The sequence below is a fragment of the Equus asinus genome, chromosome 4 (genome assembly GCF_041296235.1).
Source record: "Equus asinus isolate D_3611 breed Donkey chromosome 4, EquAss-T2T_v2, whole genome shotgun sequence".
Lineage (NCBI taxonomy): Eukaryota > Metazoa > Chordata > Mammalia > Perissodactyla > Equidae > Equus > Equus asinus.
In genome coordinates, this window is record NC_091793.1 from 67,694,830 (window position 1) to 67,716,669 (window position 21,840).

Genomic DNA, 21,840 nt, shown 5'->3' on the forward strand with positions numbered 1-21,840 from the left:
TTTCAGAGTCTCGTGTTTGTGTTACATGTAACATCACAGATTTTAGTTGCATTTAGTGGGAAGCATAGGAAAAAGTACATCTACTTCATCTTTCCAGAAGCAGAAGTCTCTCAGGAGTCTTTTTTAATAGAATTGACAAATGTCAAGAATTCTGAAAACCAGGTTCTGCTCCAGGCAGGGGCCGTAGTCGACATTTAAGCAAGACAATGAAGAAACTGCAAGGAATTGACAGAACTCAGCCCTCCATTCAGAAGTCACTGAACATGCAAAGTGGCAACTAAGAAATAATTCCTGCTTTCCAGGAATTTAACTTGCCCTCTCCTGAGACCATTGACTGTATTTAATACACAGCCATGCTGATTGGAGCAAGGCCCTGGCACTCGTCCTTCTCAAGGCAGCTGTGGCCAGGAGATTTGGTAATACAATCCAGGGCACGGCTGATCAGAATGAGGATCTTCGGGGATATTAGACGGGAGATGGAGCTCTGCTTACAGTGGCAAGAGTGTCGGGCCACCCGAGCTGCTCCACAACTGTGGGGCCAGTCACTGGACCATGGGGTGCCTGGCCTTTTCCAACTCAACAAACAGCTCAGTCTTGTTTACAGCAGTGCTGTGGGTTGGCTGGGGTTTCGCTGATCTTCACTGGGCTGGGCTGGGCAGCAATTCTATCTTGACATCAGTTGAACTGGGCTAGGCTGAGCTGGACAACTTACTCTTCTTGGTAGGGCTTGCTTGTGTGACTCAGGGTCAGCTAGAATTTGGCTGATGAAGGCTGATCCCAGCTAGTCTAGTCATGCCCCACTTCTCTCTCTTTCTCCTCCTGGGAACAGCAGGAAAGCCCAACAGTGGATTCCCATGGCAATTGCAAAGGCACAAGCAAGCCACTAGAGAGACATTTTCCAACTATATCCAGCTGTATGGAGAACGAGTTGGCGGGGCAAGTGTGGGTAAGGAGAGATCAGTTAGGGGCTATTGCTGTACTTTCAGGGAGAAATGATGGTTGCTTCCACTAGGCTGGTGACAGTGGATGAGTCTGGGTGCTCCCCGAGACCTGTGTCTGACCAGAATAGAGCTAGTGAAAACCTGGATGGAGGGGTACAAATTAGGGAAGGCACACCCTCTGGGCAGCCGAGTCCCTCAAGCACCAGGCCTAGAGGTGGAGCAGAGCACTGGCTGGATTTCAGCCTCCTCATCCCTGGGGCCAGTGGCTTTGTGCAGGGCACAGGTGGCACACGCCTCCTGTGTCCCCAGCACTCAGCTCACAGCCCCCAGAGACCAGCACTCAGGAAGTATTTGAATGCAGTGGCAAGACCCAGAGTGTTCAGGGAACGGAATGCACTTCAAGATCACAATAAAAGTCTCCAAACTAAGAAAGCCTCCCTTCCATAAGAAAAGCCAGTTATAAAGGGAGAGAGAACACCTCCAGCCAGGCCTTCCTGAACCTCATCGGGAAAAAGAAATATGCTTTCATCAAATATCCAATTTAGAGAAAATCTCCCATGAGAATATAGAGATATCTGCTTCCCAACGCAGATATCTTTGGAAAGCTATAGGAAGATCAGCCATGTATATAAAGATCTGGACACTTACAAAAGACAAAGCAAAATTTCTCCAGAAAAAATTGGAGTGAATCCTGGCTTTATCAAAGCCCCCTTATTTCCCATGTGAGAAAAGCTCATGATAATATGTTGAGAGCTGTGCTGACTGAGAGAAACCTCCACAACTTAAGAAGATGCACATATCAAACAAAAAAATATTGAAGAAGAATGCAATGTTTCCAAAAATATCTTTATGTCCCAGATGTTCCAAATGAGACATTTGGCAGAGGCCCAAGGAGACGTCCCAGAGAATGCCCTGGATGACTAGGATTCTGAGGAAGGACCATCCAGAGACTTTAATGGCACCAGGATCCAGGTCCCAGTGTCCCATGGACCAGATGCCACCAATCCAAGGTCAGAACTACAGAAGCAGGGTCCCTCCATCAGGCCACCCCCATCCTGGCACACAGGACCCCCACAAGAGCAAGACAGAGTGGGTCCTGATGCTCCTCAAGCTGGCCAACTCGAGAGATCTTTTGGTTCACCCCTCCTTCCTGAAGAGCCACTCGCCCACGCTGGGGTCCTCCTGTCAGAAGTCAGGCGTTTCCGAGAGTCCTAGGGGCAGCTCTTGAGATGAGGACCCTCTGTCTTTCTCCCCATTCTGGAAAGTGAAGAAGCAGCTCCCCAGGAGTCCTCCCCATGGAGGGTCTTTGCCGGCCCATCGCATCCTCCCCTGGCAACAAGCCCTGGATTTGGTCTTCCATCCAGACAATCTGAAAACAGAAGTGAGCCACCTTTGGGCTGATCCTACCTTGTAGTGAGTCCACTTCTGAAGATTCAGAATCATGGCAAGACGATTTGTCTTCTCTACTAAACTAATTCTGATTTTGTTCTCTTTCAGTTTTGTTGCTATTAGTTAACTGATTATACAATGGCTCTAATGGAAATGTGATAAAATTACACTTCATAGGATAGTGTTTTATGACCATAGATTGTTTATATGTGAATCTTGCAAATTCATTGCTTCCATTTTATTTTTTTTGTAAGTAATGTAATTATAATGTAATTATAGTATTTTTGAAGTTGTTAACAATTTCACTAAAATAATCCAGAAACACTGCGGTCATTTTTTGTCTTCTAAAATAATTTGTTTTTCTCCTTTGGTTTTGTCACGTTCATTTAAGTGATTATACAGCAGCTCAAAGAGAAATGTCATAGGATTATAACACTTAGGATCGTGTTTTATAAATTTACATTGTAGAAATGTTCATCTCATTAGTAAGTTGTTTCCATCTTGTTTATATCTACTAGTAGAAGCATGGTGTTCTTTTTGTTACTTAGCAAGTCTCTTCTGTTGATCCAGAAACACAGCATTTTGTGGTCTCTCTTCTAGAGTAACTTTGAATTTTCTCTCACTTACTTTCACTGCTCTAGTTAAGCAATTATATACTTGCTCAAATGAAAGCTCAGAAAAATTATAATTCCTAAAATTGTGTTTTATAAATACCGTTTAGAGTCATTGTTTACTCTCCTTCCATTTCCAGAGAGTGTAAGGGTCGGATTTGGGTTGTTGCTGTTACCAATCCCCACAACATGAACAGGGGTAGGAGTCTTACACGAGCAGTCTTGCCAGTGGGGACATGTGAAACTCAAAGTCCCTTTCTATAGACCACGGGCTGAATCACTGTAGTGATAAGACCAATACGTTTACAAAATGTATATATTTTTAAAGCTTTCATCGTGCTTAGGTGAAATCCGACCCCCTCTGGTCCTGTGGACCAGACCACAAGGTCCCGCCTGGGCCCCTCCGCCTCGCCCACCCCTGGTGCTCTCTGTGCTCCTGTCCCTCAAGCACACCGAGCTCCTCCCTGCTCTGCCCTGCAGGTCCCTCAGCCCCAAAGGCTTTTCCCTACTGTGTCTCACTCTTACTCAACCCCGGGTCTGAAATGGCGTGTCCTTGGAGAAACTCTCCCTGACCTTCCACTCAGAATCACTCCTCCTGTTCTTCTTTTGCATCCTACGTTTCAACTTGCCATAATGGCTCTTATTTCAACATGCAATCAGATAATTTCCATGTGATTACGTGTTGACTGTGCACGTTCATCCACAGCTCCATTTTGTTCGTTTTCTGTATCCGCTGCTTTTCGGGCAGAGGGTTGTGGGTGCATAAGGCATTGGGAGGGACAACGTCCTTGTGCGATATTTCAGTTGGGTTATGCCCTGAGGACGATGCTCAGCAAACAACCTCCAATCTCAGTGCTCACAGCAAACATTGCTCTCCCACTCACCGGTCTGGCTCTGCTGGGCTCAGCCAGACTTGGGTCTCAAGTCTGCTCCCTTCTCTCACGTCTGTTTCTCATTCAGGGGCCCAGGTTGAGGGAGATGTGGCTGCCGGGGATGTTCTTCTCGTGGTGGATGGCAGAAGAGAGTGAGGAGAACAGGGAATTCTTCTTAACACCTCCATCCAGAAGTGGCACAAACTCTTATCTTCCGACATTCCTCTGGTCAAAGCAAATCATATGACCGAGAGCCAGTGGATGGGGAGCTCGGCTCCGCTGACGGGAAAGCACAGCGAAGGGAAGAAGGAAGAATAAATGGTGGACAAATAACAGGATGAAAACAGTGGTGTCCCATTCAGTGTAGGATGTCCCGTATCTAGAACAGCCAGGTGTTAAATGTCATTTGGAAACCCAAATGCCCACAACCGTTCCACATGCTCCTAAGGGGGCTGAATCACCCCCTCCCCACCCCATTGAGAACCTGTCTCAGTGCCTGGAAACACTCAACAGATCTGTGGTGCCGGGATCAAGTTGCCCTCCAATTCAGTTGTAAGAGTTTACACACTGTTTTCATGTGTAAATGTCTTTCAAGCGCTGAAAATCTGAAGAGGGAGTAAGGCAACCTCATTTCACTTTTAATTTATATTTGAATGATTTTTCTTATGTATCTTGAAATTCCTCTTGAGAATTCTCTGTTTTTTTACACATCTTTCTGTTAAAGTTTTTGTCTTTCTCTTATTTCTAATAAACTTTGTCACTTAAAAATTAATATTTTCTCACTTTACAATTTTTAAAATAACTTTTGAAATGAAGACATTGTTAATGTGATTTTATTTGTCAAATGGATATGCCATGTTTACTAACCCAGTTAGTCCCTTATCACAGGCTATTTTGGTTGGTTCAAATTCTTTCTTTTATAAATAGCATTGTGATGAAAGTCTTTGTAAGCCCTTATCAGGATTTAAGATCATTTCTTTTCTTTTTTTTTTTTAAAGATTTTATTTTTTTCCTTTTTCTCCCCAAAGCCCCCGGTACATAGTTGTATATTCTTCGTTGTGGGTCCTTCTAGTTGTGGCATGTGGGATGCTGCCTCAGCTTGGTTTGATGAGCAGTGCCATGTCTGTGCCCAGGATTTGAACCAAAGAAACACTGGGCTGCCTGCAGCGGAGCGCGTGAACTTAACCACTCGGCCACAGGGCAAGCCCCTAAGATCATTTCTTTTGATAGGTCCTATTTATAAAGTTCTTGACATGTTTTGCCAAATCACTGTGCAGACAGGTTGAACTCATTTCTACTCCCCTGCCCACCATGGCCAGAAGGAGCCAACTTGACTGCACTCTCCCCGATGTGAATGTTAACACTGCGGACGTTCTGGGCTAATTTAAGGGTGAAATTATACCTCATTTAATAATAGCACAGAAGAATATGTAATGAGTCGTGCATTTCTGCAAGCTTCCTTGGAGGGCAAGAGGGGATGGAAAGAGAATACTGGCTGGGAGTTGTGGCCTGCAGTCTGAGAACAGGAGAAAGGAGTAAGGGAGTCAGAGGGAAGAGGGAGAAAAGGGAGCCTGACCTCGGGCTGTGCCTCATTTGTTTTCCTCACGGCTTCAGGACATGAGGCCCTGAATGGTCTGTAGACTGAATTTTCAGTTTGTCAGCTCACATTTACTGAGGCTGCACTTTTGAGGCTAGTGACACAGATGAGTTTCTCTCCACTTCTTCCTCTGGAATTGCCCCTTTCAGGCCCGTCCCCCCAAACCCCTGTGACTGAGTAAGGGGCAGCTGGGCAGGGCCAAGCAGGCTGACTTATAGCGGGACCCACTAGCTGGGGTAGCACGTTGGATGACCCCACGGGGACCAGGCAGGGAGGAGAACAGGACAGGGGGAAGGCGGGCAGGGCCTGCTGTGTCCCTTCTCCTGCCAGCCCTCAGCCCCACCCCACAGAGCGCTCTCCTCCTAAGGCCCAGCTCCCTGGACACAGCACACCCTGCTGCTTGCCCAGCGCTGCCGCCCGCCCCACCTCATATCCCAGCCACCAGCCCTCACCATGCTGGACCCCTAGCAGGTGCTCCAGCCCATAGATGGTGACGGTGGCACCACGGGAAAGACATGCCGTCATTCCACCCCAGCAGAGGGGTAGCATGGGAGGTCAGCGGGAGAAAAGGAAGGGAAAGACCTGCAGTGGGCACACTCAGCAGTCCACTCAGGGCTACATGGCAGTGCCCGGAGGCATTCTAGGGTGCCACTGGCATCGAGTGCTGGGGAGTGGGGTACCAGGGTGGTGTGTACGGGACAGTCCAGCTCAGTGAAGAACTGTCCCACCCAAGGTGTCAGTAGCTTCCCCCTCTCCATGTAAAAATAGAAACAAGGAAGGGAGGGAAGCAGAAAAGGAAGGAAAGAAGAAGGAGGAAGAGGAAAGATAAGGAAGGACAAAAAAACACATCCCCAGCCTGCCACCTGGTCATGAGGAAGGCCACCTGCCTGTCTGATCATTAGTAGTGTTGCTGCTGCCACTAAGGAGTGAGGACTCCCTCCAAGGAGACCTTGACAATTGCTCCACCCAAACCCTTCTTCAGGGATGAGAGAACTGAGGCCCACCTGGAGAGAGGGAGGGTCTCCCCCAGGCCCGTGGCCGGGCAGTAACGCGTCTCTGGACTCTCTGACCAGGATGCCACATCAACTCCTGTGACCACCTGTCCAGGTCCCAGAGTGACCTGTGGGCCCTGGGCAGCAGAGGCCCAGCAGAATGAGATGTTACCCAGCAGGGCCAGGGCGAACGTCAATGGAAATCACTGTTGACTGAGAGAGACTGACCAAGGCTCAGAACGGGGAGTCGGAAGCAGGTCCAGTCTGGGCTGCAGTGGGGATCCAGGGGCTGAGACTCTGTCCCCACTTAAGGGCTGACTTCTATGGTCTGGCGAAGGGCTCAGGAGGGGGTGGCCTGGCATCCTTCTGCGAACATCCAGCAGTTCCTCCAGCACCTGGCCCTAACAGGTAGCTCCCAAGAGCCAAGCCAGGGCCAGGCCCAGTGTCATCCCCAGGAAAACCCTTCAGGCTGCACCCATCATGGTGCCGGATTGTTTCCTGGGGCTGCCATTACAAATTACCACACGCAAACTAGAGGGGCTTACGGACAACAGAACCATTCTCACAGTTCTGGAGACTAGAAATCCAAATTCAAGATGTCGGCAGGGCCATTCTCTCTCTGAAGGCTCCGGGGAAGAATACTTCTTTGCCTCTTCCCAGCTTCTGGTGGTTACCAGCAATCCTTGGCGTTCCTTAGCTTGCAAGTGCCTCACTCCCATCTCTGCCTTGATCATCACTGTGCGTTCTCCATGTATGTGTGTCCAAATTTCCCTGTTTTTATAAGGACAGTAATCATTGGATTAGGGCCCACCCTATGCCAGCATGACGTCATCTTAACTCAATTATATCTGCAAAGGCCCTGTTTCCATCACATGTGCCAGGGTTAAGACTTGAACATATCTTTAAGGGGGACACAATTCAACCCAGTACAGTGATCACTTCCCCAAATCCCTACTCCTGCTACTCAAAGTGTGGTCCACAGAGCATCAGCCTGACCTGGGAGCTTGTTAGGAACACAGAGGCTGAGGTCCCGCCCCAGACCTAGGAATCAGAACTGACCTTATAACAAGACGGCCAGCAATCTACATGCTCATTCAGTTTTGAGAAGCCTTGGGTCACCACCCCGCTGGGGGAGTAAGGGGGGGCCAGGAATTCATGGAGGCGGTTGGGAAAACTGAAGAGGGGATCTCCCAGAAGAGAACCGTCACTTTGCTGTCTTCCCTTCTCCATTCCTCCCTTCTCCTCTCCTCCTGAGGAGCTATGAGATACGTCAGGTTTCTTCCTTATGACAAGGGGAGTGTTCACACACACACACACACACCCTGCCCCAAGGGAGAGGAGCCCAGAGCTTGTTCAGCGTCCCCTGGACTTTGGGAGATACAGGGACCAGTAACTGACTCATACATCAAACATCTAAGTTTGCCCAGCCAGGAGGCCTGCCCTGTTGCCACGCAAAGAGGAAAAGAATCTCCTAAACAGAGATGACAAAGATGTGGCCCTTACCAAAGGAGCAGGATACGGTCAGCTTAGAAAGGCCCTTCCGAGAGGAGCACTTGGACACCAGGCTGTCTTCCCCAGGCGGGTGGAACCACAGGCAGGCTGAGCCATCAGCAGCTGGGTGAGGGAACACCTCAAAAGTGCGCTTGGAGAGAGCCAGCAACCCAGCAGGCGCCACATCTGAAGCTCCCCAGCCACACAGCTCCTGCCAGTCAAGCCCCTTCCTGCCACATCCTTGGTCCTTGCGCGCTCCCCATCTCAATCCTGGAGAAGCTAAAAACAGAAACGGGGGTGCAGGGCAGAAGGTGGAAGCAGCGAGACAGCGCTGACTGTGACTCCTTGAGAGACTTCTCATCTGAGACAGGTCTGGACTCGGGGAGAGGAGACATTTGATAGTAGATTTTGAACACCTGGAAAACGCTTCTATACGCTGATATCTGAGGCGCTCTCCCGGGGCGAGCAGGAACAAGCCCATGAAAGGAGAAGTCCTGAGAAAGAATAAAATTGCGCTCTGCTTGCACTCTCCTGAAAACCCAGCTTATTCATGAAAACGCAGTTGTAAAAGGGCATTTAACAGGAAGAGCTGACCTCGGCCACAGGGCCCCAGAGGGCTCCCTGACAGGTGACAGTCTGAGCCCCGGGGGTGACCGGGGTGAGGCAGGCAAAGGCAGGCAAGTCCCTCCCAGAGGAAGCAGCTGCCCTCACTGCACAATCCCCCCCACGCCACTCCCCCCTACAGACTTCCCAGCCACTCTTCCCCACGGACACCTGGGCGCCGGCCAAACTCTGCCCTCATTGGTTGCAGAACGCCTGCCACCACTGTCCCCAGCCCAGCGCTGCTCTAACCTGTCCCCCTGCTTCCTCTGCTGTCCCCCTCCCACCCTCACTGGAGCAGTGTTTGAAAGGTACAAACAGCCACAGCCATGCTTAAAACCGTCACATCCCCTGCATTTACAACAACACGCAAGCCCTGGAGCTCCAGCCTGCCCCCTTGCCCGTCCCCTCACACACTGAGCTCCTGCCACGCTGGCCGATTCCTTCTTTCCAGCCCTAAGGACTCTGTACGCGCTGTCCCTCTTGCCGGCCCGGTGGGCTTCTAGGTCTTCACACGCGGCTCCTTCCAGCCTTCAGGCCTCAGGGCAGATGCCACCTCCTCCAGGAGGCCCTCCTTGGTCACCAGTGTGCCTCTCCCCCATGGGGCTCCTATGTCTCTGATTACGCCAATCCCACCCTCAAACGTCCTTTATCCACCCCCTTCCCCCTCCCCCCGAATCTGTAAGTTCCCTAAAGGGCAGCAGCAGAGGGACACAAAGTAAGGGCTCAAAAATAAGTGAGTGAAAGAAGGAAAATAAAAAAGAATGAAAGAATGGTTAGCAAGACTTCCAAACTACGAGTATCATTGGGATTTCTTTTTAAACTCCCCCCTTGAAATTGGCTGGCCACAAAGTGGGCGTGAACGAGTTACCTTCTGCCATCTTAGGCAGGTGGCACGCGTCAGAGAGAGGCCAAGCTGCGCCCGGCCAGCAGAGGGCGCCCGAGCTCGCCCCGGCCCCGCCCCGCGCGCCGTACCCCACGCCGCCCGCCGCACGCCCCGCCCTCGGCCCTGCCCCCCACCGCACGCCCCGCCGCACACGCCCCCGGCCCCGCCCCCGACGCACGCCCCGCCCCCGCGCCCCATTGCGCCCCGCCCCGCCTCACTTCCGCTTGGAGAGCGGAGGGCCCGGCACTTCCGGCGCGCCGCGTGGACCTCGGCGGCCTCTGCGCTTGCAGCATGGCGGTGTTTGCTGGCCCCGCCAAGAACCTCCTGTCCCTGAATCCACAGGAAGACACCAAGTTCCAGAAGGAGGTGGCGCAGGTTCGCCGGCGCGCAGCCCAGGTGAGTGGCCGCCGCGGGCCGGGCTAGGGCCTTGGGGACGCGCGGCCCAGGGCCGCTCCCTGCCCGGCGCGCGGCGCCCTCCCGCACCCCGCCGCCCCCAGGATCGCCCGGTGGGCGCCGACCTCTCGGGCTTGTAGGCCGGGCCCCGAGACGGGAGGTGACGCTGGTCGGGGGATGGCGATGGGGTTTGCGGCGAGGCCCTAGGATCCTCGTGTGGATTCGGGGAGGCGTGGGGGACGAGAGGAGAAGGAGCCGGCTGCTGGGAAGGGCCCTCTCGGGCCGCGGGGCAGCCCCGGCTTGGAGCTCTCGCGCGGCCGCCTCGACCCCGATCCGGAGGGTTTTTCGGCCTTCCTGGTGGTTTTGGAGTTCTCAAAGGACAGTATTTGTCAAGTCCCCTTTGCCGATTAGGGCCTCTGACATCAAGTTACATTTGCCTTGATTTTTAGCAGAAAATACACGTTTGAAAACTTAAAAGTTCTTGTAATAGGCAAGGGCACGATGACTGAGATGCGGAAAGGTCAGTCGGCCTTGTGAAGTCTCGGAAATTGTTCGGTTGGGTGGGTGCGACCGAAAAGAGATCTGCACACAGAGTTGGAGGGTATGTCGTGTGGCGTTCTGCGGCCTGAAGGTTCAATTTAAGATAGTGCGTTCAAGGGCTGACTTGCTTCTCCCTTGAGTCAACGTACAGTTACTGAGCGTCAACCTCGGGCTGGGGGCTGGGACGCAGGCTGTGGAGACAATCTGCTGTGACGATTGTCCTCGTAGGGGAAGAGATTAAACAGCTAACTCTTTAGTTACTGCTCTGCCAAGTGGAAGTACAGGGTAGGTTCTTGATCTCTTGTCTTGGACTGAGAGCGGAGGGGTGGCAAGTTTTGCTGCAATGTGATTTTTTTATTAAAAAAATATTTATCTGGTCTTTCTGTCTTCAGCGACAGGAGAAAAAAAAACTCACTCCTGGAGTAATCTATGTGGGCCACCTACCTCCAGCGCTTTACGAAACCCAGATCAAAGCATATTTCTCACAGTTTGGCACTGTTACAAGATTTAGACTGTCCAGAAGTAAAAAGGTAAGATTTTGGTGTTGAGTTTAGATTTTCTTCTTCAAAAGGGTAGCATCTTTGATAGTTGAGAGGATGTCCACATTCTACTGCTTATCACACTTCACTCTAGAAAGGGGAAGTGGATGAGGTTTAGAACCTGAAACACCCACAAAAGCAAAATCAGTATTACTCTAAGTGTTTGCTTTACTGTTAAAAAATAAAATAAAAAAGCGGCATAGTGGTTAAGTTTGGCATGTTTCGATTGGGCAGCCCAGGTTTGTGGGTTCGGATCCTTGCACAGACCTACACCACTCATCAGCAGTGCTGCAGCGGCATCCCGCATACAAAATAGAGAAACACTGGCACAGATGTTAGCTCAGGGCAAGTCTTCCTCGAGAGGGGAGGGGAAAAGGTGATTGCCTCAAATCCTCAGGTTAAATTGGCAGTCCTAGTAAATGAATCATATTTATCCTGTGGCTACTCAGCTAGGTGTATGTGAGCTTCAGTTTGAGGAGCAGGTTCATACATCTTCTTGTATTAGCCTCTGGTGTGGGCACCCGTACTGTAGCAAAGGTTGTAAGTGAAGAGTTACGGATAAGGACCCTGGAGCCAGGCTACCTAGGCTTGGGGTCTGGCTCCACAGGTTACTAGTTGTATGACCTTGCACAGTTATTTCACCCCTGCATGCTTCAGTTTTCTGGTTTGTAAGATATGAGTACCATAGCACCGACCTCCTAGGAGTGTCTTATGACAGATTAAACACGAGGTGATGAATGTAAGGTTCTCAGAACAAGCCTAATGCACACAGTAAGCTGTATGAATGTGATTGTTCTGTTACCCCAGCCTCCTAGTAAACAAAGATCTATGTGGTTTGTTTGAGTGAGAGACGAGTGGCCCGCTTTGTTCCTGCACACATACACTTCTATTGGTTGTAACTGTAGTCCTCTCATTGTTGGAATCTCGGGGTTTTCGATACAGTTTTTCCGCATTTTCCCACTTGAGTTATAAAAGATCAAAGTTAAATTTTATATTTGATTTGGCGTCTGAGGGGATAAGGTATGCATCTATCATCTGCCTGTTGTCATAAAACCTCAGGTATTAAATTTTGTCAAAGCAACATGTCAACGTTAAAGGGAATTTTAAATTTAAAGTGACCTGGCATTTTTTCCAACCTAACCAAAGTAACATATTTTCTTTGTATTCCGTCCATTTTTTTTCCATTTTCGTATTTGTAATGGTTTCTTATTAGATGGGTGAGATATTTCAAACCTCCTAAAGTCTACTGGAGAGTGATTTAGTGACTGTTCAGGTATCTGCCATTTGCCTTTATCAGATGTCAGCTTGATCTTGTATTTGTTCCAGATCTTTGTTCTTTAAGAAATTGATTATAGGTGGACTTGAGGTCCCTTTTGTACCCTTCCCCAATCCTCTGCACCTTCTCCCCATGCCCAGGGAATTACAGTTCATGAGTTCAATGTTTTTCATTGCTATGTGTGTTTTTAAATGTTTACTGTGTGTTCATGTATCAGAATACATTGTACAGGGGCCCGCCCAGTGGTATAGTGGTTAAGTTCGCCCACTCCCCTTAGGCAGCCCAGGGTTCACAGGTTCAGATTCCAGGCACAGACCCACACACATCAAGCCATGCTGTGGCAGCATCCCACATACAAAATAGAGGAAGATTGGCATAGATGTTAGCACAGGGCCAATCTTCCTCACCAAAAAAAATATGTGTATATACATTGTACAATATTGTTTTAAACTTATATATTTATCATTCTGCAGCTTAGTTTTTCATTCAACAGTCTGTTTTGAGCTTTATTGATGTAACTCTAGTACATTGATTGCCACTGCTGTGTCCTTTGCTTGAATATACTAAAGTTTATTTATCCACCTTTCTATTGAACATGAGAGATTTTTTATAATTTTTCACTCTCATAGGTGAAGTTGCCAGGAACATTCTTTGTGCAGGTGTAGGCAAGTTTCTCTAGAATAATATTTTTTGGACTTTTGACCCACAAGAAGTTTTACAGCACAAGCCAGCACACACATACAGAATGTAAAGGTAACTGAAATAAAAGTCACGTGAGATAATACTTAACCTTTCTATGTGGTCTTTTAAAAATACATTTCTGACCTACTAAAGTGATTTTGTTTCCTCTAAAAGGTCAAACTCTGAGTTTGAAAACTGCTGTTTTGCAGCGTATCCTCAGCATCACTGGGTCGCAGATGGTCATGGTTTTGCATCTGCCTCTTTGGGAGGTTGAGCACCATTAGGTGTTGACCGGCCTTGGGATTTCCCTCTTCTGTGAATTGCCTGTTCATATCTTTTGCCCTTTTTTAGTATTGTCTTTTTCAGAAACTCTTTTTCTCCTGCCTTTTGTGGGACATTATTTTGTAAATGTTTTCCCATATTGCAGTGTAGTCATTGTTCCCCCCCAGGTTTGTATTTTGACACTGTTCAAATCTACAGAGAAGTAGGAGGAACGGTGTCATGAGCACCCCTGCCCCTCACCTGGATGCACCCGCATCAGCATCCTGACACTTAGTTTCATCTCTCTCCGTATCTGTAAAATGTGCCCACTCTGAACCTTTTGAACAAAGTGGCAGTCATACTACTTTCTAAATACTTCATCATAAATCTGCTAAGAATAAGGACGTCCTCCTACATAGCCACAATATAATGATCTATATTATGTATGTATATAGAGTACTGTCCATCTTTACACATCCCTAATAGTTTCCGAAATGTCTAGCTATTGTTTTCCCTACCCGTCTGGAATCCGATCAGAGTTCGTCCATAACTATTTCTTGTTGTAGCTCTTCGGTCTATCTAAGAACAGTGTCCTTGTCTGCTTGGGTTTTTTTCCTTGATATTGGCTTTTTTGAAGAGTTTGGGCCAGTTGTCTTGTGGAAGGCCTGCTCCTTGAGCAGGTGCACTAAGATTCACCATTTCCAGCATCGTTACATAGTAAAGCTACCACCTTTCTACTCAGCCCAGTTTTTACTGTTTGGTTGGTATTTCCAACATCCTTCTGGAATTACTAAAGATTTTTTTGTTATTGTTTTGGGGCACGTGATGTGTATTTTTAAGTTACTTTTTAGAAGGTTTACAGTCTGATACATTAAGTTGGATTTCACAGTGGCTCTCTCTTCCACTCCACCATTTTTCCCCTCCCTGTCAAGAGCTTGGATTGTAAAAGTATTTTCAAACGTTTAAATTTTTACCAGAATCCTCCTGTAGCGGATAACTACTCTGAGACTCAAAGAGTTGTGGGCGTGTCCAGGTTGCTGGTTGGTGGCACAGAAGTGAGCTAGAAGTGAGCCTCCTGACTCCCGCTCTCTTAAGCTGTGCACCTTTCAGTGGTTTCTTAATTTCCAGCATCACGTCACCAATCTTGATCCATATCCAAAAATAGATTGTTTAATGCAAGATTGTAAAATATTTCTAGTTGTTGTCACTCATAATTGGACCTGTAGAAGAGGAAGAATTCCTTTTTCTATTGCCCTCCTCAGTTCTCTGGCTGGGATCCTGTAAGCTGGACTGACTGCAGACAGATTAGCAAGAGTAAAATGAACAGAAGTACGCTTCCACGTGGGAGCGCTCGGGGATGCATAGCCCAAAGGGTTGGTGAGAGCCTGGCCTGTGTAGCCTCTTAGCAGAGGGACAGTGCGTTTTTGGAGAAATGACAAGACGCAGGCAAAGAGCTTTGAGTTTGTAGGGCTGCAAATTGTGGGAGGCAAACATACGGAAACCAATGGTAGGTAGAGTCTAGTGAGTTGAGTTTGTTACGTAGGTCCCTCTGACGTCTGTCTTTCTGGTGGAGAGGAGGGAAGGCGTTTTTGTAGGTTGATGTCCTGCTTTTGGGCAAATAGGGTAAGAGGAGAGAGCTTTTCTTGTATCTGCTTCTCAAAAGCTCAGAATAATCCATCATCAGGTGGCAGATAAGGAGGGCATATCCTGCCACCCGGCACTGACGTTTCCCGAGTACCTGACAGATGCCCTTCGGAGTGCTGTGGGTTATTTCATGGCAGCCCTGTGAGAGTGGTTGTTTCGTCCCTAGTTTATAGAGTGAAAAACTGAAGTGTAAACGTTACTTATCCAAGTAAGTGTCAGAGCCAGGGTGGAACCTGGACGTTCAGGCTCCAGAACCCAAACTCTTGTTACTAAGACAGGGGAGAAATCTGCTTTCTGTTGGGGCTCAGAGGCCAGGAGCCTGGGATGCGCATTCCAGAGGACGAGGCCTCTTCCTTTGCTGCCGCGCCGGCCCCCCCCCCCCCCCCCCCCCCGCTGTGAGGACAGCCTATCCTGGTGAACCGGAGTGTGAATGCAGGGTTTTAGTGATGAGCTTGGAGACGTGAGGAGGTGGTTTCTTTTCAGGTGTTAGATATGAAGAGGGAATTCTATTACCTGCATTCTCTGAAGCATCACACTGTCTTCTGGGTATGGTTAATACGTGAGTAGTATGCCTACAATGAGGTCAATAATGAGGAAAGGACCATCGGGACCTACCACCTTTCCTGTGTGTGATGGTATTGCTATTGCGAACATTCCAGATGCAGTAATGTGTTTATCACAGGTAGTCAGAATCCCAGGACTACCTCCAGATCTGGCCTGTTCAGGTTATTTTACATCTCTTCATTTCCCATAAGAGTCCCCACGCTATGTGAGTTGCCGTTGGAATTAAGGGTGCCTGGTGTTTCGACAGTGAGGCTGCTGTACGTTAAGTTAATGCATTTTAGGAGTTTATTGAAGCCTTAGAATATAACTGCTCTACTTTTTGTGGTGCATTTTCCGTTGCAGACTGGGAATAGCAAAGGCTATGCCTTCCTGGAGTTTGAATCTGAAGATGTTGCCAAAATTGCTGCTGAAACAATGAACAACTACCTTTTTGGTGAAAGGCTCTTGAAGTGTGAGTGTTCTCCTCTTGCCTGTAGGTTGCATGGATGCCTGCTGCTGACAGGGGCGGTGGTGTGACGGGCCCGTGGCTTAGCTACATGCACGTCACATTTCATCCCTGGGTGATTCTCTTAAGGAATGCTGCAAGGATTTAAGTGCATTTTGCAGACAGATTCTCATTGGAATTTTAAAATCTTCGAGAGTGAGAGCTGTTTCTGTGCTGAGATGGAGTTGGGACAAGTTGCTTGAGGAGTACATAGGGAGAACAGCTGACCCACCTCCAGTGGGATGTGGAAGGCTTCCCCGAGCAAGTATCACTTAGGTTGAAACCTGAAGGTTAAACAGGAGTGAGCCAAGGGGAGGGCCTAGGAGTGAAGGTTGAGACCGTTCCTGGCTGAGGGGACAGCAGATGCAAAACCCGAGGTGACTGACGGTACTTGCCTCTGCAGGAATGTAAGATCAGCAAGAGATGCGAGAGATGAATAGAAGACATGAGAGGAAGTCAGGTCGTTGAGGGTTATAAGGGTGGGAGTTTAGACTGTATCCCAAGGGCAGGGGGAAACCATTGGTGGGTCCTAGGTAGGATAACGCAAAAGGTAAAGGATCACATTTCAAAGCTCGGTGATGTTTCCACAAGCAAGGCCCTAAAGAGTAGAGGAGAAGTTCACCTGCCGAAAGTAGAGCCGCCGGCGTGGCATTCCCGGAACATCCCTGTCTGGAGCTCCTGCCCTCTGGAGGGAGCTCAGTTCCCGGCCTCCCTCTGCTCGTTTTGCAATGTGGCCATGCCGGGTGCCAGGTCACGTGCATCTGCTCAAGCAGCTGACGAACCTGTCAGCGTAGCTTCTCTCTTCTCTTCCTCTTGCTGTGAGAGAGAGCCCCACGCTGAGTTTCACTCTGAGGTCGTGAAACATTCGCACAATAAAAACATGGCTTTTGCCAGGAGAAAACGGGCCTAGTAGGTGACCTAGAAGGTGTCAGGGGACTGTGTGTCTAAGATCATCGCTGTGCTGTACCTGACTTTTGAAAGACAGCATAAGAGGTTCTGAACTCTGATATGAGGGAGATTGGCCGCATGGTCATTTTCTTTTGAGTGGAAGTTGTTTATTTTGGAGGTAACCTTAGGAAAATACTTACTAGGGAATAGAGGAGTGCGGCAGAGCGGGGAAGGAAGTCACTAAAGGTGTCTCAGCAGGCAAGTTACTGCCTGGGTGCCTGGGCACCATCCTGCTGACTAACACTGGGAGTCAGACTTATTCCGCCTGACAGGCGCGGGAACTAGGGGCTTATCTACCAGCTCCCTGTCCCTCTCTGGTTGAGGGTTGCTTCCAGGGGTTTGGGCTTGCCTTTGCATGTGGGCCCAGTGTGCTTCCACAGCCAGAAAAGGGCCCTTATGCAGACATGCAGATAACGGCTATGCTGCCTGCGACCTCAAGAGGGGCCCAGGGGATATGAGCTGGGAACTGATCGCCTCTGCTCCAGCGGGTCCCACGTCTGAGTGGGACCCTGTTAGCTTCAGAAAGCCGAGACTTGATGGCCCCAGGACCCTCCTTTGTACTCCTCACTCTCGCGGTATCCCCGCGCCTGGACCGGTTCCTGCGCGCAGTGGGTCTTGAGGCAACAGTTGCGGACTGTCTGACTGCCCTTTGGGCACCTGCTCTGTTCTTTTAGGCTTCTCCATGTAAATGGGAGATGCGTTAGCTTCCTTGTGAGGGGGATGGCGCTGGGGAACTTCTAAAGTTAACATTAAAATCCTCTCCCACTTGTTTGAAAACTTTTTTCTTAATATAGGTCACGTTATACCACCTGAAAAAGTGCATGAAGAACTTTTTCGAGAGTGGCACATGCCCTTTAGGAATCCGTCGTATCCAGCAGTGAAACGATATAACAAGGATCGGACACTTCTTCAGAAGCTACGGATGGAGGAGCGGTTTAAAAAGAAGGAAAAATTACTCAGGAAGAGACTAGCTAAAAAAGGAATTGATTATAATTTCCCTTCATTGGTAAATATTCCTCCTTGAAATGTTTGTGTTTTGGGGGACTGGGCTTTGTGCCTCACTAGTTGTAACATGTTTGTGATTTTTTATATAAAGTATTAGCCCAGGGCTATCCTATACTAGGTTTTGACTGAATTGTTGAAACATTGTCTTGTAGGTTCTTCCTAAGTTTGTAAGAACAGATCCTGTCATCTCCATTATACAGAAGAGGGAATTCCTGAAGGGGGATTAGCTGATTTGCAAAACTTTTGTGATGTTCTTAAACTGCTGAAATTAAACCTCTATTTAACTAACTACTATTGAAGGTGTCACTAGCAGAACTAACTGATGATTGGTTTATATGCTATGAGTAAATATCAAGACTGTCGATCATCCTTTTTACATCATTCTAGTTAAAATTTTGTTTCTTGTTCTTTTAAATTGGAAATATTCATAAGTGTATATCAGAATTAGCCAGTAAGCATCGATTCTGTGATGAAATGGCAGGGGTTGAAATATATATAGCAAGCCTGCTTACATGAAGATGAGTTAACACAAATTTTCCTCAGTCCTTATTCCCTTGCTTGTTGAAGAAGGAGACCGTGCCGAATCTCTTCTCCCTCCTTCACGGAAGGAGAGCTACATGTCCCCACCCACAAAACAGGAATGCAGGTCCTTAGGGCGTGGCTGGGCTAGGTGCAGATCCTGTTTCTTTTCTTGGTTAAATCCTGAGATTGTTTTGGGTCTTCCATAGACCCTATCAGATTATCTCCAAAAAGCTGATGAGTTGGTAAGAGATGGCATCCATTCCCAGGTTTATTAGGCCTTGTCAGCTTATCCAGAAACTAGAAGACTGAGTTACCCTCCTTTGGCCCAGTTCCTGGTTGTTAATTCTTTGCCCAGATCCCAAATACAGTCTTTGACAGTGTGTGTTAGAAGAGCATTCTGTCCCAGTCCTGGGGCCCTGCACCTTGTGGGCCGTTCAGGAGCTGGGACAGTGAAGCTTGGAAACCAGCCTGGAAGCACTGCCTTTCCTGTGGCCCGTCTGGGACTCTGGGAGCAGGACTGCTTCCTCCACAGTCCCCGACTCAGCCAGGGCGGGCCTCCTGCGGGGCCTGCCTTTGCAGAGTCTTCTGAATTTCACCCTCCCACCTCGGGGCTCTGCGCGGCCAGCTCCGGGCTTGGCTCCACTTCAGTCTGCAGCTTCTGCCCGTTCCTCAGGCCGCTCTTCCACTGTCGCACTGAAGATCATTCACTGTGTTTGTGGATTTTGCTTTTTAAATTAAATTAAGGATCTAATGGTAAGTTAAAAAATGTAAATATGTGAGACTGCCAGTTTATAACTTTTTTATGTTTACTTAAGGTTTTACACACAAAGGAAGAAAATGCTTTGAACACTGATCTTCAGAAATCTACCAAGAGACAGGTAAAATTTTTACTTATATTACATGCCAGATGTTAGAGAAAGATAAATGAGAAAATATGTTCAAGACGACTATGACAAATATGCAAATTGATGAAGTCTTTTAAAATTAATGGAAGAAATTTTATTATTTTTAAGAAGAAGAAAAAAGAGGTTTCGATCACTCCCGACACTCCTGAGAAGACTGTGGATAGCCAGGTAAAATTTTCTTCAATATTCTGGGAGGTGGCTATTGTAATTTGAAAGAGGAAAAGCAGTTTCTGCTCTGTCATGTTGTTAAAATTTCGAATTTAACCTTCTGACTCTTGGCTAAGTGCTCGCTGGTGACTAAGCCGATACAGAGAGCTCAGCAGAGGTCACCACTGTGAGCTGGCTGCAGTTTTCACCTTCTCCGCAAAGTGCCTGAGTCAGTAGGGAGAAATGAGGCCACTGTTCTCATAAATGTAAGATTTAAGGTTTTCTAACTAATACCCTCTCATGGAGCGTATTGTATTCCAATTGCGAATTTCCGTACCAAGTTCGAAATGCCCCTTAAGTCGTTTATTAGGTGCAGTTGTATTCCCAAAAGATGGAAAAAGGCCTAAAGTCACACGTCATAACTTGTGAAAAAGAAAATAGAGGGGAGGTGCTTGGGGGGTAAGTCACTCATTCTGAATATGTTCCTCCATTTGTGTATTGTAATCTTTTATTTGTTAAATCCAGGGCCCCACTCCAGTTTGTACACCAACATTTTTGGAAAAACGAAAATCTGAAGTGGCTACAATGAAAGATGATAAAGATAATGAAATAGTTTTCAAACAGCCCATATCTGGTGTGAAAGAAGAAATACAAGAAACTCGAAAAGCTGCACGTTCATGGAGAAAAAGACGAAGAAAGAGCAGTCAGTGATTCTGAATGTATGAAGTATGATATTTCTTCTGAAAACGTGGTTTTATTGTGAGGGCTGATTCCTCGTGTTTAACTAGACACAGCGGAATGTGTTGACAAGATTTTCGGAGGAAGAACTGTGGGTTCCCGTCAGTGAGGAAAGCGGGCATTCCTCGTGGCTCGCGCATCCTTGCTGCACCTCGGGGTGCACACCAGCTTGCGTAGCTGGGGCCACGCGGCCTCTCTCTCCTGGTCTCTAGTTTTCTTTGCAGATTTTATAACTGTCTTTAGTTACTCTGTCTGGATAGAAGGGTCACCATTAACTGCAGGTTTCAGTGCTAAACTGCAGCCTTTGTTGTCACCGTCAAATAAAGGAAAGGAGTAAAATCTTGCATGCCCGTCTACATGGTTCTCTGTCAGGCCGAGCGCGTTTCCCCCGTGAGGGCACTTTAGGCGTCGACGTTACCTGGTTGACACTGGGAGTGAAGTTATGTGCAGAGTGGGCAGGCAGGGAAGCATTAGTGCAGACTCGTTTACACGGATGTGGTCATTTTTACCAGTGTTAAATGGGGTTTGGTGGGCTGCCATGGATTAACAGCTACCATTTTCCACCACTACCATCTGATGTGGGGTCACATTTCAGGATTCAGACAGTGACCAGCAGATCACCTTTTCTTAATTTCATTTGTGTGCAAGTGGGACTTGGGTGTCTTGAAGTAAGATAGTAGATTTTCGCCTTCTCGGCTATTTTTAAGTTTCTGATGCCCTGGAATGTGGTTATATGAGCTCGTCCAGATTCATTAAAAACACCCATTTCAGCAAACATTTTGTCATCTAACGTTTGTTAAATCTTTACTATGACAAGATACTGAGCTCCATGTTCCAACACAAATTGTGAACAGTAGGCTTTCAGTGTCCGCAGGAGCAGGTTTTACCTCTGGTGCCTGGCACAGAATTCGTTCAGTGTGTATTTGTTGAATGAACTGCCTCCCTTTTTGAACCATCTCTGAACTTTGTGGATCTGGACACCCCTCTGGCTCCCCTTCTGGGAAAGTGTTGGAAAAGCCTCTCGAGGCAGCCTGTCATGTTCTCTCTCCAGCAGGCACATGCACTCAAACACATAGACGCCTGTGTAGCAAGATGAGCTGACTTCCTCGTTCGCAGCCTGCGCCCACCCCACTTAGGCAGGTACCGTTCGTCATCGCCTAATGTGGAGGGGATTTTCTAATACACCCTGGAACTGGCAGGAGGAGATTCCATCTTTAGCATGTCACGGCCATGGATGTTTTTGTAAGACAAAAGCTTGAAGTTACACGATCATAAAGAATATTTTCCTGTGGTCTAGGTTAGGATCTTCAGAAGAAAATTCATCAAGGTGTGGGTTTGATTTTCAGATTTTGTAGGGAGAACATAAGGCTGGAATCGAGTGGAAGCCCCCTCAGCTGATAAAATACGAAACATTTGCAGTAATAGCAAACGAGGTGTAAAAGGGTACAATTCAAAATTGTACAAACAGTATGACCACAACTACATAAAAACGCATTTTTTAATGGGAGGTAAACATCAAAATAGTAATATGGAAGCATAGTATGTGTTGCTATGACTTATAATTAGAACAAAAGCTGTAAAGGAAAAAAGTAGTTAATCCTCAGAAGGTTCAGTTGGAGCCAGACGTTTCACCAGCTGCGTGTTTGTCATAAGCTGGGGTAGCAAACGAATACGCTTTTGACAGAGTGCAGAGTGAGGCCTTCTGTTGCTGGTGTTACGTGGAATGCAGTGGCCAGAGACTGTCACCCTGGCTGGCTGGCGGTGTGAGATGCGATGGTCCCTGGAATGCAGCAAAGGCCATCTCTTGTTCCCAC

General features: G+C 47.9%; 1 protein-coding gene and 1 long non-coding RNA gene across 3 annotated transcripts; one reads left to right on the forward strand and one right to left on the reverse strand.

Annotated features, from left to right (window-relative positions):
* Positions 1-1,781: 1,781 nt before the first annotated feature.
* On the reverse strand, positions 1,782-9,485 carry LOC139045080 (uncharacterized). Its single transcript, XR_011502747.1, has 3 exons — positions 9,365-9,485; positions 7,906-8,387; positions 1,782-7,173 (listed from the first exon to the last, which is right to left on the reverse strand). It is a non-coding gene; the product is annotated as an uncharacterized lncRNA (long non-coding RNA).
* A 96-nt stretch (positions 9,486-9,581) lies between these two features.
* Positions 9,582-20,370, forward strand: NIFK (nucleolar protein interacting with the FHA domain of MKI67). Of its 2 annotated transcripts, none has more exons than XM_044769169.2 (7): positions 9,582-9,775; positions 10,705-10,842; positions 15,620-15,728; positions 17,504-17,715; positions 19,052-19,114; positions 19,250-19,309; positions 19,814-20,370. In XM_044769169.2, exons 1-7 carry the CDS (start codon positions 9,671-9,673, stop codon positions 19,997-19,999), a joined length of 873 nt encoding a protein of 290 aa, XP_044625104.2. In that variant the 5' UTR covers positions 9,582-9,670; the 3' UTR covers positions 20,000-20,370. The 2 variants fall into 2 exon arrangements, with proteins under 2 accessions (XP_044625104.2, XP_014684740.3); XM_014829254.3 differs by having other exon boundaries at positions 9,599-9,775; positions 19,253-19,309.
* Positions 20,371-21,840: the final 1,470 nt, after the last annotated feature.

Excerpts from the sequence above, each read along its gene's own strand:
- NIFK (XM_044769169.2), top strand. The coding sequence starts at position 9,671 with ATGGCGGTGTTTGCTGGCCCCGCCAAGAACCTCCTGTCCCTGAATCCA. Across the intron at positions 10,843-15,619 it reads GACTGTCCAGAAGTAAAAAG|ACTGGGAATAGCAAAGGCTA; the intron begins GTAAGATTTTGG and ends TTTCCGTTGCAG. Across the intron at positions 17,716-19,051 it reads ATTATAATTTCCCTTCATTG|GTTTTACACACAAAGGAAGA; the intron begins GTAAATATTCCT and ends TGTTTACTTAAG.